We start from the raw sequence: 20858 nt of genomic DNA on the forward strand, positions 1-20858 counted from the left end.
GATGGATCAATGCTTCGAGAAGCAAACAAATTTACTAGGAAACAAAGTTACATCAATTTTTATTTTTTCCAATTTCAATTTTATATTTTTTATAATTTTTGTATTTCACATGACACGCTTTGATTTAGAAGAAAAAATTCAGAACAGTTTTTGACACTTTCGATACCAGAAGCAACAACAAAATACACGCAAATGTTGTTTTTGCTCTACTGATACTACCTGTTTAATGTGCCTTGCATCATATGAACATGTTTTATACATACGGTGACCATCCGGCCTTTATTTTAAAGGACAGTCCTTTATTTTAACCCCCTGTCCTTTATAATTTTTTTCAAAATATAGGACGCCTTTTGTCCTTTATTTCTTAAACTGTCCTTTAAATCAGCTCTGCATTTTTCAGAGGTAAATTCTTAAACACAGAATATGAAAAATAAAAATGTCCGTTATAAAATATAATAAAAACCTTCGCCATTTTGTTTCGCACCCCACTCAAGGGTTTCTATTTAATCATTTAATCGGTAATCTTTGTACAATCTATAAAGCACAGGGAAAGTTGTGCCCAGGATCGTGTTGCACGCTGAGTTTCCCGCTCCACTTAAAGAAGATAAACCCCCTGCTGCACAGTGGTTTAAAACCGGCATTTAGTGTTCGTAATTCACTGGAGCCTTCATTTTTCACTTAATTTGATTACTTTTTATTTTTTTTTATGAAAGCTTACAATATTTGCCAGAGACCTGTTGAGCCTGATTTTTGAATTCTTATTTGATTATATAACATTTTTTTTTGTACAAAATCGAGAAAATGTAGCAATTTTGAAGAAAATGTATTCTCTGTTCCAGTTAATAAATGGTTCATAACAAAAACTAGTTGAAAACAATTGTATGGTTCTCCCAAAACAAAAAAATTACACAAAAAAAAATTTAAATGTTATAACAAAATTTTCACCAACATAAATATATATTTTTTTTTGTTTTTAGTAAATAAGTGGTTGCAAAATAAAAGCACCGGTGAATTATGAACATTAAATTTCAATTTTCAACCACTGTGTGCTGGCTTCGTGGGGCAGTATGAATTATGGTAAACGCGTTTTAGTAGCAAAGGATGGCGAAGTTCTTGAAAAGGTTTGGCTTAATTTTTCCCTACAGCAGGGAAACTTGCACAATTAAATAATATAATTAACTGGTAAATATTTGATTTAAATTAATATATGGGTAAGGTACTTTTATCATACAATTTGTATGTATGTATTCCCAAATCATTTTGAAAAAAAAAATGTGCTGTATTTTACGTTGGTTAATATGGTCACCGTAGTTATACAAGCAAACAAACTAAGAGCGTAGCTGAACTGAGCGTACGCGCTTATAAGCAGTGTTGCCGTTCAGCCCTTTGGTGGCTAGATTTAGCTACCACATACTTTTTTTGGCCACATAAATTTAAAATTGCCCCTAGCCCTTTTTTTAGCCCTTTGGAGAATTTATTCATACTTGGCATGAAAAAGTTGTACATGCTTAATTTGATCTAATATTTTTTTTTCATTTATGTAAGAGATGAATTTTTAAACTAAGGAAGACTGATATTTATATATATTGTATGTTCCTTACGTTTTTATACATACATACTGTAAAAGTGTTAGGGCTGTTAACTTATTTATTAACGATTTAACTATAGTTTAAAATAGATAAGTTAAGTTAAGTTATTGTTAAATGCCCCATCAAGTCGATTGACCGTGTATGTTCTTGTGGTGTGATTGTACCAGCTTCTGGTGCGACTTCAAAAATTATTTGAAAATTTTATGATTGTACCAGCTGGTGTCGTCAGTGGTGCAATTAGCTCAATTTTCTAAGTAAAAAGTATTGTGGCGGAAATTTCTTCACTAAATGAGTCAAAGCCGTGTTTGTGGAAGATTAAGTTCACGATATTGCCGTTGTGAATTAAAAAAAAAAAAAACAATGTTTAACAAAATGGTAGAAAAATTATGAAATTTCGGCTGTAATCATTTCGATCTTTCCTGGACTTCATTAATAAAGAAATAAATATTGTACCAGCATGCTGGTAAGTTATATGCTTCGAGCCTGATATAACAATCACTTGATGGAGCCAGCAAGCAGGTGTCGTATATTTCCTATTTTATACAAAAAGGTTTTAGGTATACCATTAAGCTGAAGGTACATCATTTTATTTGCTGCGGCGTTGCGTTGATCCGTTGATCCGTTTATGCGTTGACGACGTTGAAAAATTTGCTGTTACACACCTTGCGTTGTGCCGCTCATTGTTTTGTAAACAAAAAACAGCTGATAAGCATATCCACAAATGTAATTTCAAATGTCAACGCATGAACGCAACAGAAAAGTAGCGAGTTGGTTTACGTACGACGGCAACTGCGTTAACGCATTCGTAACGGCGTCGTCTGTAACAGCTGTCATACAAACGCACGTGTTCAATTTTATTTGACATTGACGGCGGACGCATTTGCCGGCTAACGCATGTTGTGTACCTTCGCTTTTACTTATTGAAAATGTTTACGTGTATACTTATATATGTATATGTAAGTAAAAAAATTTAGCTACCATTTTTAGCCACAACGACTTTTTTTAGCTCTTTTTTAGCCCTTTTTTTAAAGGAATTTGGCTACCACTAAAAATGATTCGCGGCAACACTGCTTATAAGTTCGGCGTATGCTTGATTTTTTCCTTCAGCTGAAGTACTGAGTCAGCAGACACTCAGGCAGTCTTAGTCAAACAATGGATTTGGAAAGACTTATTGGAGAAATTTATAACAATCCACCTTTGTGGGATAAACAAGATAGAAATTTCACGAATAGAGTCGTAAAGGAGGCATTGTGGGACACAATTGCGATTGATATGCATTCAACAAGTAAGTAAATATATGGTTATAAATGTAAGAGAACGAGGTTGACTGTTCACAAGTGCATACATGCACACGCAGGTACAAGCAGGCTCATACGTGACTGAACAAGTTTCTATTGTAATAGAATTTTGCACAAAGTGCTTTAGACGATTTGAAAACTAAAAGTTAGGTATTGTATCAATGTACCGCTTCAAAGATATTTCAAATATACATATTTTAAAATTGCATTTTTTTCCATTACGATTCTAGAGGAAAAATGCAGAAGGAAATGGAAATATTTAAAAGATGAATTCAGAAAGGCTTCGCGTAAAATGCCACAATTGGCGTCAAGTGCTGCTGCGCCCTATACATATTTTTCAAAGCAAAAATATTTTGAGATGATTTCGTTTTTAAGGGATGGTGTTGCCTCGTTTGGGGAGGTAAGCAATCAAAGCATCGTTGATAATATCGCCCTCAAGGACGAAAGCAGTATGAGTAAAGAAGAAGATTGTGACGACCTACACTTTTTCAAAAGCCTTTTGCCATATGTGAAAGAGGTGGGGGCAAGTAATAAATTGAAAATGAGAGGAGATATACAAAATATTGTACTACGGTATTATGAACCCGAACAAGCTACGAAAAAATGATACATAATTACTCAGTTTATTCTTGTACATAGATTATTTTAACTTAATTTACATAATGAAATATAATAGTACATAATAAAAATATGTGAACTCACGTACATTTGAATAAATATTTAGAGACTGCTAAAAAATGCAGTTCATAAGCAGGGTTTAAAAATTAATGGGAAACGAATTTTTTCCTACTTGACCCCGAACCTGACGAGATGGGGCCTAACAGACCTCGGATTCGCATTCAGGGTGTCGAATAACATAGGGATACAGAGGTTTGGTTCAATATGCAGGAACTTTTTTTTTGTAAACCTGTGTAATTTTTAAGTTTGAAAAATCTAGTTTTTCCTACTGTATTTTTAGTCAACATAGTCAAAGAGTCGCATAGAAGTTCGTTAACAAAAAAATTATATTATCTACAAGATGTTGTTGTAACATCATAAGTACAAATTCACAAAGGATTTTTTTAGGAATAATGCTGGTGTGAAGGTCCTTGGACAGATATTATTTTGGGTCGTTCCGGTTACGTAGATCCGACTGTAGTGGGAACGATTATGTACAAGTACGTATTTACATACGTATGCTTCTTATGCAATTTCTATGCTTCATCTTAATCTTATTTTTCTCATTTTCAGTAATAATAAAATTTAGTGGTTTTTATTTTCAATTGGATTTATTCCACCACAGAAAAACGATTGCTTGCAGAAAGGGTCAAACGGTTTATCAAAAACAATAGAAAGCAATTTTTTTTTCGAACAAAATCTAGAAGTTAGGAGTATTTACGTATATATTATTTTCATGAATTAAAAATATTTTCCTTTTTTTAATTATAATTTTTTTCGGTCTACACTTATTTACATACATATGTACGTATGGTATCCGAAAAAGTATTGAATTTCTAGATTTTATCCTGTTTAGTATGTATTTCAGAAATATTTTTTTTGAAAATCGATGGCAAGATATTGTCCATTTTCTTATGCGCACGTACATACACACAAACATAAATATATATGTACATACATACAAAAATAAAAAAATAAAAAAAGCTGTTTTTCATCATTATGCGATACTGAAATCTAGGCTAGGGCGCTCATTTATGTTATCAGCATAAATTTATAATTCGACAGAGCTACAGTTGCGCTAAGAAGCCATGGTCAAAGCAATTTTGGTAAGTGCATGTATGCATTAAAGTATATAGTTCCATAAAAAAGTTGAAAAAAAAATTTAATTACGATAAAGCAGAGCGCTGCTTTGGTGTATTGTATGCACATAAAATAATTCGATAAATATTTTGAAATATTTGTGTTTGGACATTGTGGCAAATACATTAGCATATTTTTAACAAGATGACATAAAAAATACCTGATTAAGTATTTAAATTTGAGCAGATGAAACACTTTTATTATGCGGTTTTTGGTATTTTCTTTTATAATTTATTTTTTTTCTTTAATACACCTGCAGCAGCAAAGAAACAATTTTAAGCGCACGCAGGCGTAAAAAACGCCGCAGGTGACATGAAGAACGAATAATAATAAAAGATGGCATACAACAATAAAATTTAAAATTGCTAATTTAAGATGCTACACTAAAACGAAATTAAATGATTTCAAATGTAGCTACGTATGTATATTAGGGTGGTCCTGAAAAAAATCAAATGAACGATTTTTGCAGTCTCACCCCCCCCTAAATCGGTAATACCGCGGTCGCAGATATCACATGTAAATTTTGGTCCCGATTGGAGTCGGTTAAGACTGGTCTGGATAAGGTAATCTGAACTTTGCGCTCTGTGCGACACGCCTTGACCGTCTCCAATCGAGACCAAAATGTATATGTGATATCTTCGACTATGGTAAATAGTATCGATTTTGGGTATTAGATGAAAAAAATAATAACTTTAATTTTTTTTTTTCATAGAGGAATCGGAATTTTGCCCTCTGTGCGACACGCCTTAAGAGTCTCCAATCGCGACCAAAATTTATATATGTTATATCTTCGACTATAGTAGCATCGATGTAGGAGTTAAGGTTTAGGAAATCTGAAGTAAAAATGTGCTTCCTACATTTGAGGACCACCCTAATGCCCACACTATGTATGTACTGCTTTACTTAAAGTATAGCTCCAAGTAAATAAAATTAACATAACCATCAACAAAAATAAACCGAAAATCATAAAACTTTAAATGGTCAAGTTAAAAATATGTAATAAAAAAACGAGTTTTCTTTAGTCGGTGAATATAGTAAGCATTATAAAATGTTGAAATAAATATAAAATGTATAAACTGTTTGAATACTAAAAAAGATGTTTAAGGATTTGAAAAAAGAAAGAAAGCTCTTAAAAAATTACAAATCAGTAATAAAAAAATAATGCACCGAATGTGGGACAGCCCGATGACTTAAACATCCAAACGATAGGCTCTGCAGGTATTTAGAACTCCCCAAAAAATTCTCTGCAACCATTTTTTATTTTATGCACCGGAAGCCAGAGCAGAGATAAATGTATGTAAGTAGATAGTACCATCTATGGCGTACAATTCTGCTTGGAAGATAATTGAAAGTGTAGGATATTAGCTTTAGACATATATTTAATTACTCCAGAGCTAGTCTTAGAACAGTGCACCACTACGTTAAATCCTGCGCCAGAATTTGGCTCTCATTAGGTCGGTTATATTAGGACGATTAATAGGGCTGTTCAGGATCTTGTGCATATGCGCTCGCATTTGCATATTAATTGCATCTGTAAATGCACAACAATAAAATGCGCGTGGTTGCCATGGCAGCAAGCATAAAATTTGCAAATACAATTCCAACTGCAAATCCAAGACCATTTCCACAACATCTTAAACGGCCCTAATGTTTAATAGTTTTCCAAGTTGAAAGTAAGTAATGAGTAATAACTTATTAAGAAATACTTATGTATGTATACATCCTTACATTCATACTTCAATATACAAAAGTAAATTTCTCCTACTAAAANTAGTAATAAAAAAATAATGCACCGAATGTGGGACAGCCCGATGACTTGGACATCCAAACGATAGGCTCTGCAGGTATTTAGAACTCCCCAAAAAATTCTCTGCAACCATTTTTTATTTTATGCACCGGAAGCCAGAGCAGAGATAAATGTATGTAAGTAGATAGTACCATCTATGGCGTACAATTCTGCTTGGAAGATAATTGAAAGTGTAGGATATTAGCTTTAGACATATATTTAATTACTCCAGAGCTAGTCTTAGAACAGTGCACCACTACGTTAAATCCTGCGCCAGAATTTGGCTCTCATTAGGTCGGTTATATTAGGACGATTAATAGGGCTGTTCAGGATCTTGTGCATATGCGCTCGCATTTGCATATTAATTGCATCTGTAAATGCACAACAATAAAATGCGCGTGGTTGCCATGGCAGCAAGCATAAAATTTGCAAATACAATTCCAACTGCAAATCCAAGACCATTTCCACAACATCTTAAACGGCCCTAATGTTTAATAGTTTTCCAAGTTGAAAGAAAGTAATGAGTATTCTGGTTGAATAACTTATTAAGAAATACTTATGTATGTATACATCCTTACATTCATACTTCAATATACAAAAGTAAATTTCTCCTACTAAAAAAATATAAAACCCACAGTCATTTGGAAACAATTTGCGACTTCCGCTACAGCAGTCAATTTTTTGCAAATTTTTTTTTTTAATTTTGAGCGAAATTTTTCTTTTCTACATTTTTTCTACATTTTTTCACCATTACTCACTAAACTGACGTGTCTCCAAACCTCTACCCTAAGCACGTAGACAAGAAAAAAATAAAATAANGCAACATCTTAAACGGCCCTAATGTTTAATAGTTTTCCAAGTTGAAAGTAAGTAATGAGTATTCTGGTTGAATAACTTATTAAGAAATACTTATGTATGTATACATCCTTACATTCATACTTCAATATACAAAAGTAAATTTCTCCTACTAAAAAAATATAAAACCCACAGTCATTTGGAAACAATTTGCGACTTCCGCTACAGCATTCAATTTTTTGCAAATTTTTTTTTTTAATTTTGAGCGAAATTTTTTAACATTTTTCTGTCTTATTCTAAAATTTTATTTTAATTTTTCAACTTAGTAAATTCCTATTCATGGACATCATCCAAATAGTAATTTTTGGCTATTTTCTTCTTTTTTCTACATTTTTTCACCATTACTCACTAAACTGACGTGTCTCCAAACCTCTACCCTAAGCACGTAGACAAGAAAAAAATAAAATAAAAACTTTTACCTTAAAATAATTGGAGCTATTTATCTTTTAGCGTGGAAAAAAGTTAAGTGTTCGAACGCAAGGTTGAAAGAAAGCTTGCGTATGTTGAAAATAATCCTAGGCATTTCAATGGATTCACAACATTCACGTATGTATGTAAGTACATACATACCTAAATATTTCAGTTTAAGTTTTGGAAACATTTTCAGCAGCTGTTGACAATAATTTAATTTTTTTCCTGATCATCCACTTGCGTTAGTTTTTTATTGTGTTGTTGTCTATTTTCCTACATACGAAGTACACCTATAGTTGTTGTCGTTTTTTATTTTATGATCTTGGCAGAAATACCAATTGTTGAAACATTTTCATTTTATTTAAATTTAAAATACATTTGTATGTACTTACATACATGGGTACATTTCTTGGCTTTTAGAAACTAAATAGCTATGCGGCTACAAGGAAAGAAGGCGAAACTGTTCTGTTTCACTCTCTTTCATTACGCTAGTGATACTGTAATTTTTTAATTATCTTTTAATAAAATGTATTTTGTTTTTTCTTCGATTACTAACTTATTAATATATATATGTGTCATACTTACGTAGGGAATATATAGCCAATCGATTTTGCACTCAACGTAGTAAGAGAGGTTAGACCGGCGGCACAGTTCAATGGGTTTATTACGCATCCATATATATGTATATATATATATATATATATATATATCTATGTATAGGTATACGAAGTAGATACCTGTGCGCTAAAAGGTGTCGCGTTATAAGCTGCTTTACATTTTTAATGAAGATACATTATGTATAATGAATGTATACAAATTCCATAACTTTTCTATTTGTGCATATTTCAAAGAAATATGGTGGCTTAAAGCAGTATAGTTGAATTGATTACGATAAAAAAGGCTACATATCGATGGTCCTGTGCAATAAAGACACAATTCAAAATTGAAAAAATAAAAACTGTTATTAATGTTAAGTGGCTCGTCTATAATCCTTGTCTAATCCATTTCCATCCCTTACTAAAGTAAGCAGTGAGGACTGCTAAGGTGAATTCAAAAGTTTAGGCATGGATTCGACAATGATTAGAGATGTGAGCCACATAATAGACTTGGACCATCGATAAGTATGTATGTATGTATGTATTTACGTATATATATGTTATACTAAAAATACAATCAGAAAGACGCATATGTATGTATGTATATATAATAATTTAAAAAAACAGAAAAATGCATATGTTCATACCCTGCAGGGAAACCACGGGCTAGTGAATCAAATTTCTAGTTTCGTACTAGGTCTTTATCGCCAAAAAGGAACTAGTCCGATAGGAGCTAGATCCCCACCAGTCCAAAATCGGCGAAAAGTGGTACTTTTAAAAAACTAATTTTTTCAGTTTTTTTTCACTAGAAATCTATTTCTAAAGTGACGAATTTAGAACTGGTTCGGAACTATCGAAAAAGAGATGCAGAACGAACTAGATCTTATTTGTCGAATTTAGAACTAATTCGGAACTATCGACAAAAGCCATGCTGCAGGGGGCTTGTTTACTTTACATAGATATCCGAACACATACGGCTTCTTCGTTCAAATACGCTTGTATTCTGCATTTCGCAGAAATTTTTTCATAGCTTGGTAATACAAAACCAAAATTTGTGTTAACATTTCAACATCTTGGGACCGTCTGGAATCTAACAGCGAGCACCTCTGCAAACTCAGCTACAGCTAAACGTATGTAAACGTACATTTCTTACAATCACTCAAACAAATTTAATTTCAAATTGAAAACACATTTCTTTCAAAATAACTTAAAATCGCACACACGGAAGAACCAAAAAGATTGAAAAATCATCGTCTGTCGATTTTAGAACTGGTTCGGAACTATAGAATTTAGGACTAGTTCGGAACTATCGAAAAAGGGATGCAGCGGGGGGCAATTGACACTTCCTAGGACATCGCCATGTTAAATTCGCCAGTTGTTTGCATGCAAAAGAGATTTATCGCGAACCAGTACTGGGTCTAAATGTACTAGAAGCACACCAGTTCAGAACTAGAGATTTCCCCACAGGGTATGTACGTACACACATACATACATCTATAGGTACATGGATATATGCTAGGGCCGGGATTATCCGTATAATCTTTACTTAATCTAAGTTTCAACTGGCACTGAAAAACTGGCCCTTATAGTGAAAAGTTGCTAGCAGTTGAGTCTACGTTATCGGAACGGCCCACATTCCAAATACATATCCTGGTTTTACAGATTCAAGGCGCTTTTATTTAATACCAAATGTCTTTCATTTTCGCTTCTTAAAAGTATGCACATACATATGTATGTAAGTATAATTGTTAAGTATAGAAGCTACCAACGTACATACATACATACATATACATATATATTAAAAAATTGCTAATATCATTTGGATGCATTGGCTAGGACAATGCTGATGTTTAGCGTTTTCGTTTTTGTATCCCTTTGCGGAACTGGAAATGTTATTTATTTGAGACAAAAACTTGTGCACTTCCGCTTCCTATGTCAACTTGAAGGGATGAACGGCAAGTATGTAGCATACATATGAGTAATAAAAAAGCTTTCTATATTTCCATTTATGCATCAAAGAATTGTACTTACCACCAAACACCCGCGAAAATATGCACTAGCGTGAATAAACTATTTAGTTGACGAAATTCAGATACTGAAAATTACAATCAAACGCGCAACTTTTATCAGACGCGAAGAAAAAAGAGGTTATGTCCGGTATTTTTCTACTGCGAATTTTTTGATATTACAAAAGCGCCACCTCGAAATATTTCAGGCTAAATTCATACCTTAATATCAATTTAACACATTTTATCACTTTTTATTGAACAATTTTCACCTTAAATCACACTTTTTGCACCAAATAAATTAATTGAGCGCGCACTTGAAGCGAACAGAAAATTTGTAAACGGTACTTTTATGCAAATGTGTACAGGGTGCCTACGATTTTCTAATAATGAAGGCTATCAAACGTGCTAAATCTTTTGTTTCTATTTATTCAATAAATTATACAACGGAAACGAATTACACAGGGTTTTTGCTGGAGAACTGGCTATCAATGAGAGGATTTAAGATATTTCTGTGCCAATTATTTGCAGTAAACTTTAAAGATTTTTCAATTTTTTTATTATAATGCACCCTGCGCCACAAACAGATGGCAACGCTTCAGCCGGCTGATTTGTTTTGACACCCACAGGAAAACATCTGATTTTTGCAGCGAGGTGCTTTAACTCCAAAATTGTTAATTTTCCAATTTTATAAATAAATGAATGCAGATAAAAGTGCAATAAATCCTTCGAATAAAAAAATGGAAGACCCTTTGCGGCCGAAAGCGGTGCCACTTGCCGCTGAAACGGTGCTTTGGTTTGAATTTCTGCTCGACCCACATTTAATTACCAAACATTTGCAGAAACCTAATCCAGGTAAGTGCGAATGGCAAATATCCAAAAGACACACTTAACATTAAAGCAAATACCATTCTTTAGATCCCAGCCCTTTGGAGCTAATGTCTCAATTCATATCTGTTACACCGGATGTTATAATGCCGCCGCAGTATGATCTGACTTCGCCAGAGGCTGAAAATGTACCAGGCGGTATACCAGTGACACCGGGCGCAGGCGTAACTGGTACTGTCATAATGAGCAACATAGATGGACTGCGTATACCGCGAAAGCAAATTGCTTTAAAAATATTAACGCTAAAAGTGGCGACATGGTTGAAATGGAACTTGGGTAAGTGGAGAATTCATATATAAAAAAACATTGAAGAAATCTATTGTGTATATATCCCAGATGTCCTGGAAAAGAGTCTTCCCATTCCAAAGCAGCTCTTTCTGTTGCGCGATTTATGTACAGTATGTTTTGGCAAATTGGTACCAATACCTTTACAGCAGGATTTTCAGCAAAAAGTTTGTAAGTAGATATATCTATGTAGAAATTTTATTTAACATCATACTAGAACACGCTTGGAAATATTGTGTTTTGCAGCGCCTGATGGCCATGAGCATGCAGCCCGTTTTGCATTAACCTTTTATCATCGATGGGTGCTACGCTTGCAAATACTGAAAGATATTGCCATGAAAGCTGCACGACCGTCCATGGCTAATATGTGAGTGAACAAATTTTCTTAATGATTTTTTTTTTTTTAATATATGTATATTAATTTGTTTTTTATTTGAAAAATATCTTAGGTTCGTACCAATGGAGCCCATGCATCAATTCTTTGCTCCCGAAATACCACCACAAAATAGCGTTGAATATCTACAGGAGCTATGTAAATCAACAGAACCTTTTTATGTCTTCACCTATGACACATTTGTAACACTTCACGCCGATAACGAAACAATGCGTCAAAATTTCGAACAAATGCAAAAAATATCCCTTGCAGAGTTGCGTGCACAAATCTATTTCGATTTAGTTAACTTTTACTTGTATACCAAACAATATGTCCTGGCGCGAGAAGCTGTTAATGAATGCCGACGTAATTTAAGAGAAATGAAGGCAGACTACCGAGCTGAATCGACTAATCACACTGCATCTGGCTATCTATTTTGCCACGTTAACGACGATGAACTGGAGGGTTATCTCCTGGCTTGTGGTTGCAGTGAACAGCGTACGACTTTGACGGAGCGATTTAATGCATCGTCATTAAAGCAGTATAAGGTGAGTTCTTTTAACATACGTATGCCAATTAAAACATTATATTTAAAATTAAATACTTACAACCCCAAATTAAGGACATTATTGAAATATTACAAGAGGATAATCATGTGCGTGAAATCCCGCTTGTAAATCGGCGTATACTCGAGCTTGATATTGAGGGCGTCATTTCGCAGGGTACGCTGAAGGAACCCCGCACGTTAGAAATGCAAGTAGCCGCGCTGAATGTGGTGCGCAGTATTTTTGAGGAGGGAAACATTTTTGCCAGCGTTGATTACTTTGAAAAATACAGACATATGAATTGCTTTGTCGCAATAATAGATGTGAGTTAATGTGTAATCGCTGGTTTAGTTTTCAATTAATAAATTCATTAATGTCATTTAGGCCATCAGTAATGTGTTGCCGCATTGTACACTTAGCGAACGCAATATCGTCAAACATTTTCTTATAGACTGCATTTTGAAGCAAAATAATGGAAAACAGTTTCTACAAAATGTACAATACATACAATTCTTCACACCCGCTGAATTGCGAGATTTGGAGCGACAAACTGCAGAAGAGGAAATGATTGTGCCAACACTAGCAACGTTGGGTGAATGGAAGTTCAGTTCGAAGAGTATGTAATGCACCTGCGTGCCGCGCAAAACGACTTTTTTTTAGAAAATGTATTATACATCATTTATTTTCCAGTTATGCGCATTGAGGTTGGCTCACTTGAACGTCAACTTATCTCCTGCACAAATGCAAATACGGTCCGCAAACTGCTGGTAAAATTGGCGGCCACCAATCCAACTAAACCTTTATGGACCGTCAATCCAAGCTGGGAGATAGCAACGCCAATAAAGTCACTGCTTATGTCTATGCAACGCGGCTTTCTGCAAGATTTTGCTTATGTTTTGTTGGGAAAAGCCCGTGAAATGACGGCGAAGAGTGTAAGCTCATTTTTATTTGTGTTGTCTAATATGTGAACAAATTCACTTTTATGATTTTAGGACTATATTGGCGCCGTGTCAATGCTAAGCGTGCTTAAATCGGAAACACAGCGACAAGAGCTTTCAAACACCACCATCGTTTCGAAACTCGGCAAACTGGTAAATTGGGAAATTTTGCTTATCCAAATCACACAGTGTTTAGAGGAATGGAACCGCAAAACTTTAGATCTGCAGTCACTAGGCAATCGCTGCAAGCAATGTTTAGCGTCGTTACAAACAAATGACAATATTATACCGCGCATTGAGGTAAGTATAGTTTGGAGTTTAAACCCAATAGTAGGGTAATTAAGACATATTTGTTAAAAAAAATATACATTTCCATAGATCATCGAAAGTTGCGCCATAATGCTACTTAATCTAGGCGATTGGAATGCGCTCATGTTCTTGGATAAGCGCCTGCCGCAGCTCGAATTACCCATCGCCTTTGCAGCCACTGTACTTGATATGGAGAAAATGAAGGGTTCTAAAAAGGTTACGCGAGATGCCTTCGATTTGGTATTGCAAATGTTTGTGAATACTACGAAGCGTAGCGGTGGTCCTGGTGGTAGTGGTGGTGGTGGTAGTGGTGGCAGTTCACGGAATTCTCCCTCACTAGTTGTTTCCACTGGCCTTCAGCCGTTTCTGAAACGCATACGCCATCAACTGGTTTTCTCCTTGGCCATATCTTGCCTTGGAAAAATACAAAACATACTCAGAGATGATACAAATCACGATCTCAGTGGTGAATATATGCATTTGTGGCCAGCTGGTATACCAAGGTATGTGTGAGCTAAATGTTGTACCAAATGCATGTATGTATGTATATAATCAAAGAAAATTTTTGTTTACAGCCCAATGGCCTATAGCGTGCGTATAGTTTGCGAAACATTGCATTGGTTGCTGACAGAAGCGCTTAAATACTATCCACAAACTATTACATGGCTGAAAATGAAAGGGGATCTGGAATTAGGTGAGTTACAGTTTTTTCCGATTTATACTTGAATTGTAAATTAACTCTTTGTCATTAGCAATTGGCAATAATGAAGCTGCTATGCGTTGTTATGTCAATGCGCTCATCACCGGCACTGATTACTGCACTTTCCCGCTGCAACGTAATGTAGCTGATGACTATGTAATTCACAAAATGATACGTTGCTCCTCAAACCTGGGCTGTCATATGCAAGCCACCGTTCTGTGTCAGGTATTAAAGTGCAGCAGCGCAGTTTTAAAATAATATGTTTTTTACAATTTTTACAGTTTTTAGAAGAAATCGACTATGGTATCGTGTTTAAGAAACTCACTGAGAAATCTTCTAACTTCACCGATGCAATGGACGCATACTATAACTGCATTTGGGATACAACATTGCTGGAATTCATAATTAATTTGCACGCAAGAAAGGGAGAGCATAGCAGAAAATTAGAAGCGGTCGGTTTAACAATACAATTAAACATTTCTTAAACAATCATATTCTAATTCCATTTTGATTGCAGATCGCAATTATGGGCTCTTTGGAATTGAATGCGAATAATAACGATGAAATCAAGCGTGAAGCAGCAGCTATACGAAAAACAAGATTTCTGCGCGCATTAGCGAAGCAGTATTTGTTGTAGATGAAATGCGTATTACAGTTATCCGAACCTTTTATATAATTTATTTTTAATTCGATTATGCGCAATCATATTATAAAATTGAACAGATCTTAGTTATGTATATAGCAGTACTTATGTGTAGTTGTAAGCTATTTTCTATGATTATGCGAAGTATCTAGACTTAAACTTAATTGTAAAGTATTATAGTATTCTCCCAACAGACAAAATAAAATTTTTTAAACCATTGAGCAATGTGTTCTGATTCAAAAACTAAGTATTTTTGCAACGATTAACAACAAAAAAGAATGGAGACTTGCGTCAAACAAATAAAACAAAATTGAACAGAAATATATCTGATCATAGGATTTTATCAAAGATGCGGCTGCGACGATAGTTTCTCAAAAAAAATTTAGTCCAATGCCCTTAAATACTAAACATGTTCGTCGAGTCGATGAATTAATTTCTCGAATGAAACTTCATTACTTGGGGCGTCTGCCACGTCCACCGCCGCCAGCTTTAACCTTCTTATTGGCAGCCTTTTTATCATCTTCGGCCTTTCGCTTAGGTGTGGGCTTATTGTTACTTGTAGACGGTAGTGCCTAAATATATATATATATTTTTTTAATACATACATACATTTAGCTACAATTTATTACCTTAAAAAAGTTGTCTAGTCGTCCTTGTGTCTGAGTATTTTTAGATTTTTGTATTTTCTTGGCGCCAGAACGTACCCGATCTTCATTGAATTGCCGATCGCCACATAGAAACTTTACCAAACCTTCTTCATCGGGTTCAGTCCACTTAAGCTATAAATGCGAAACAAATATTTATGTAAAATAATTTCTCCAAGAATATACACATATTTACATGTGCATCTTTACTAACCTCAATAGTCGACGGATCCGTTACATCGGGTTTTACGAACAATTCACGCGCAACTTGATAGTTCCAATCTTCCGCTACTGTGTACTTCTTTTGGTCAATGTTCTTGAGTATTGTCTCAATATCGCGATAAGTATTTATCAACTCAATGGCGCGCTTCGGTCCAATACCTTTGATACCTTCACAGTAATCACAGCCCAGCAGTATGCAAAGATCTATAAACTGCAAAAAAAGGTTTATAATACTGCTCATACATTCGAGGGCCTTCAAGTACTCACCTCACTGCTTGTCAATTCGAATCCTTGAAGCACTTTTTCATAGATAAACTCTTTTACCGGCATCTTCCGCGCCTCACTGAATGTCAAATGACGCAGGAGTACACTGGAACCAAAAGTAAGTGCATCCATATCCTCTGTAGCTGTAGCATAAACTTTGCCTGCTTTCACCAACGCCGCACATTGCGCTTCCGCTTCACATGGTGCCTCTACATAAGGTACTCCCATCAATTTAAGCAATTCCTGCGCTTCACGCGCATGCTCTTTGGTTACTCGCACTAACCGGCGATTGAATTTTTCCACTTCCTCAGCATTGCCCGCTTCTTCGGCCTTTTCCAAAGCCTTTTGTGCTTCTTCCCGGCGTTCTGCACGTTTCGCTAATTCACCCGATTTTAAATCTGGTGGCTTACCATCGAACACATACACGGGCTTTATACCATGCTCCAGCATGCGTATGGTTCTATAGAACATACCCATCAGATGCGATGTAGGTTCGCCATCGACAGTTGTCAATTGTGCGCCATCAGAGCGTACGGCGATCAGAAATTGATACAGGCACATCGATGCATCAATAGCCACTTTGCGTCCTTTGGAGGGAATCGTACTAAGTATATGAACGTATTCTTTTTTTTTGCGAAAAAACTCACCGAAATAGTTTTTAATTTCATTCTCTTTAATAGCAGATGGTGCAATATCTGCAATTAACTTGGCTAAGCCCAAAATTCCCATGATATTCTGCTTTAAATTGCAGTCAGGACCAACAGGACAAAATGTGCCAAGTAGGAGAAGCAGATGGATGTTGGCGCGCGGTTATTTACCAATGGCGCAACGATAAACCATGATCGCAAATGTTATCGAAATATTGTTATTACAATCGAAGGAATGTATTAGCGTGACAGTAAATTTGAAAAGAAATTTGATAACTTTTGGATTTATTACGAGTTTTCTTCCTTCCTAATCAAGGGCATACACGTTAGGAAATCAAATTAGAATTTCTAACATATATTTGGTTTCCTTTCAGCGTCAAAAAAATAACTTATAGATTTACGATCTTTACTTTACGCCAAATAGTACTATTTTACCTAGTACCAAAAAAATCATTTATGTGCTGAGAAAAAGAAGAAGCATAAAGTAAAGAGGAACTAGTGAAATAGTTGAGTGTATTTTCCATAAGTGAATTTCGTGCCAGGAAAACGGCGAGAAAAACTTTTTCGGGAAAAAAATATAGTAAATATGGTATGTAAATTAAAAAAAAGTACTTCAAATTGTTAACTAGTGTTGAAAGTTTTCAATTTCAATGAAATTCGGTGCGAATTGAATGTGTTTAACGTGAATAAGTGAGTGGAAAAAATTTGAAGCGCGTCACATTCGGTGAATTTTTCGCTTTCATCGTTTCGTCTTCTTTTTTTATTGGTCGTCGTTTTGCTGTTTCGTTGCGCCGCGCTGCATCGTGTATTTGCTACGCCGTGGTGGTGTATAAACATGGCGTCGGTTCATTTTCACGTACTTCACATTTCGTATGAGCTTTCCTCGCTTGCCGCCTTTTGTGTAGTCTTTTCTTCAGCGCACGAGCGAATTCATCTAGTTGAAAATTTCGCGTTTTCATTTTCGCCTTGATTCGTTGTTCAAGCGGCAAACATTCATCTATTTTATATTCATTCGATTCGGTGTTGCCGTGGCTCACCAGAGCCAATATAAAGACGAACACGGGAGAAAAACAAAGGCGAAAAAATTTCTTCTATTTCCTATGCGCGGAGGATATTGTTGTAAAAGTTGTAGTTTTAGATAACTTTGTAATGGGTGGCTTGAGGGTATGAACTGTTTGCTGAGGCAACAGTTGAACCTATTTTCATTTGCTCGGCAAGTGGTTTGGAAATATATAAATAGGTATCTTTGTACATACACGTGTTGCAAAACATACATACCATGCACGTACATACATATATCCCTGGGGAGAAAACTCTAGAAGGTTAAAATTTATTTACTTTATTTTAAAAGCGTACACTTGTTCTTTAATTTCGCTAGACTTTTTATGATTTGGATTAAAGTGCAGAAAACCTACGTAAATGTCCTTACACTCGATAGCAGGTTTCATGCATCAAATCAACATATGCCGTCTAGTTAATTGGATACACAGTACATATGTATGTACATGTGGGCATGGTCAGAGCCAATGTAGGAGGCACTCTGTGGTTTTAATACCACGCGAAGCTCCAATTTACTATCTACACCATTCCTAAAACTATTTGGTGAGCGATATCAATTTTTAATTTTTTTTTGTTTTTTTCTTTTTTTTTTCTGAATATTTGCTTTTTGGACTAATCCTATTGCCAATAAAATAACTGACGAGAACCTTTTGCTTCCGTCGAGATGCGACGAGTAGTTTGTGCGGTTAATTTCTTTAGAAGTCTAGTTAATTCTTTTCCATTGAGAGTTCAGACTCACTACGGATGATCCAATGCATAGGCGGCCAGAAGGTCAAAAAATTGTATAAACAATTGTTTAAACACTTGGGACCAACAGAATCATACCCCTATTCGGAAATGCAGCAAAGCAACAACATCCGTCTCTTATATCTAAACTATAATTGCTGGAAAAGCCCAATTAGCGAAACGTAAGTTCCGATTCGATATTATAGTTTAGAAATAAGAGACTGATGGTTGTAGCGGCTATTCCCGCACGGGTCGGCTAGTTCGTCAACGTTGTTGTTGTTGTAGCGGCTACTAAACCCCGCTCGAGTCGGCTCATCCATCTGCGTTGTCATCTGTTTCAGCTAAGATAAGGCACAGGAAGTGTGCAACTTCAACAGTGGTTGTTCATAGAGGCAGGGGCGTTAGCTGGGAGGGGTCTTGGGGGAATGTAAAGAGGTGCCGTGAGTCATGTGAAGACTCCCCTTGCCGGGCACTCATTTCAACATCTGCATTGACTCAATTCAGGTACCTATGTGTTTAGGCTGCAGCAGCAGTCAGAGCAAAGTTGGTCTATTGTGATGAGGGTAGTTGTCTGCCCAACACGCCAGTGTTTTTCTGCATTTCCGAATAGCACCCATATCACCGCCGGTCGCCATGTACTAATAGTTCCAGGTATAATACATATGTATGTGGCCTACAATCAGTATTTTTCGTTTCATCACAATGACGTTCAAGGAAACAAATTCATCTATATGTATACATATTTTAGAACATAGTAAGTTCTGGAAGCTGCTTTCATAGTTAACCTCTATTTTTGGGAGCCACACGAATTACAACTTAACTAAAAAAACTTCAAAACATTTACCAATTAGATATGTAGTTTATTTTACAGTTGTATTTATATTTTAATAAAATATTTAACTAATCATATATTTGATGATCTTATGCTTAAAGGAAAGCGAGAACAAAACAGAGGAGACAAAAGCCGGAGGCGAAGCTGAGGCATCAGCGACGACAACGGCAGATAAAACGTCTGAAAACGATAAGAAAGAGGTAGCCGCTAGTGGTAAAGAAATAGAAGAAACAGCACCAGCGGCAGAGAAGGAAAACAGTGCTGGGGCTGGTGACGAAGCCAATGATAAGAATGCGGATAAGGCGCCTACAGCGGCAGAGAATGACGATAAGAAACCTAAATCAGAGTCTGATGCAGGTAAGCAGGGCAATATGGATTTTTAAGAATGGGCGAAAGGTTTCTTAATGATCATATCTAGCTACATTTATAAATGTACATACATACATACATGTAGATTTATGCTACGCGGCGAACATTCATTTCTCTTCAGTACTGTTGATAAGCTGTAAAACAAACGCGGCTAATGCGAACGTATAAAGCATGAAAACCAAAAAATGAATAATGGATGAACTTTGTAATTCAGCGAGTTGTTGCTCTTTTGCGTTTGTGTTTTGCTACGTATTCGGTTCGGTCGACAGACCTCCGGTGTTCGCTGGCAGCAAAATGTATTTGTATGTATGTATGTACATATATGTAGAACGAAGACGTGAAAGCAAGGAAGGGTGTTTTAGCCGGCTACATTGCTGACGTTGCGTGGCGCATCGTGTTAGCGTGTCGCATTTACTGTATGAATTGGCGCGCTTTCTCGGTCACGGTTCGAATCCCGATGAAGGCAACTTTTGTGTTTGTTTGTTGTTTATTGAATGCAAGTGTTTGGGTTAAGGAAGTTAAAGGAAAATTTAATTTATGTATGTGCTTTTCTTCCTTGCTTTGCGCTTTCTAAATAAGCTAGATTCTGTGTTGAGAGCGTCAAAGTATGCAGTTCGTTAAATATATATATAAAATCTATTAACTTCTCAGAAACATTCTATCTACCCTTGGATTTGTTCATACGAAACCCTGACAAATATGGTTTTGTGTAGTAATGTCCAAGGTACAATAAATATTCACTATTTCATAGTTTATCTCGTCACGTTATATGTGACTGTTAAACTTCCCAAGGGTGAATACAATGCTTTTTTCCTAAATAAAAAAAATAGATAATTAAAAAATAAAATCATGTATCTAATTAACAAAAACAAACAAACAAAATATTAAAATCATTAGCAGCCAGTTTCACGATTTTTTTGTTTAATGTATTATGAAAACTGAAAAAGGGAAATAATTTTTCACTTAAATTGCTTATGAAACCGGAAGGTTAATTAATTAAATTAAAAATAATAATAAAATAAAGGAAAATACATATTTTTGTACATAAAAAATATTAAAAATGAGAAAAATGTAAT

The 20858-nt window shown here is 35.3% G+C and overlaps 3 protein-coding genes and 1 long non-coding RNA gene across 4 annotated transcripts in view; 3 read left to right on the plus strand and 1 right to left on the minus strand.

The window, feature by feature from the left end:
* Positions 1-2618: 2618 nt before the first annotated feature.
* LOC108358291 (uncharacterized) lies at positions 2619-3637 on the plus strand. The gene is made up of 2 exons (XR_001846742.1): positions 2619-3037; positions 3118-3637. It is a non-coding gene; the product is annotated as an uncharacterized LOC108358291 (long non-coding RNA).
* A 6172-nt stretch (positions 3638-9809) lies between these two features.
* IntS8 (integrator complex subunit 8) lies at positions 9810-15238 on the plus strand. Its single transcript, XM_017609509.1, has 14 exons — positions 9810-11193; positions 11257-11502; positions 11563-11682; positions 11758-11878; positions 11961-12432; positions 12507-12752; positions 12814-13045; positions 13120-13361; positions 13422-13667; positions 13746-14179; positions 14252-14370; positions 14429-14601; positions 14658-14828; positions 14894-15238. The coding sequence occupies exons 1-14, from the start codon at positions 11037-11039 to the stop codon at positions 15011-15013; spliced, it is 3099 nt and encodes a 1032-aa protein (XP_017464998.1). The 5' UTR covers positions 9810-11036; the 3' UTR covers positions 15014-15238.
* Positions 15064-17380, minus strand: Fen1 (Flap structure-specific endonuclease 1). The gene is made up of 5 exons (XM_017609510.1): positions 16797-17380; positions 16153-16736; positions 15878-16096; positions 15649-15798; positions 15064-15591 (listed from the first exon to the last, which is right to left on the minus strand). The coding sequence occupies exons 1-5, from the start codon at positions 16876-16878 to the stop codon at positions 15472-15474; spliced, it is 1155 nt and encodes a 384-aa protein (XP_017464999.1). The 5' UTR covers positions 16879-17380; the 3' UTR covers positions 15064-15471.
* The window catches only part of LOC108358276 (uncharacterized), a 17392-nt gene continuing 13521 nt past the window's right edge, over positions 16988-20858 (plus strand). The window contains exons 1-3 of the mRNA XM_017609495.1: positions 16988-17033; positions 17324-17385; positions 19515-19770. Coding sequence (XP_017464984.1) covers positions 16988-17033; positions 17324-17385; positions 19515-19770 — 364 coding nt within the window. The remainder of the gene's footprint in view (positions 17034-17323; positions 17386-19514; positions 19771-20858) is intronic.

The sequence above is a fragment of the Rhagoletis zephyria genome, unplaced genomic scaffold (genome assembly GCF_001687245.7).
Source record: "Rhagoletis zephyria isolate East Lansing unplaced genomic scaffold, Rhagoletis_zephyria_1.1 Rzeph_scaffold_00231, whole genome shotgun sequence".
NCBI lineage: Eukaryota > Metazoa > Arthropoda > Insecta > Diptera > Tephritidae > Rhagoletis > Rhagoletis zephyria.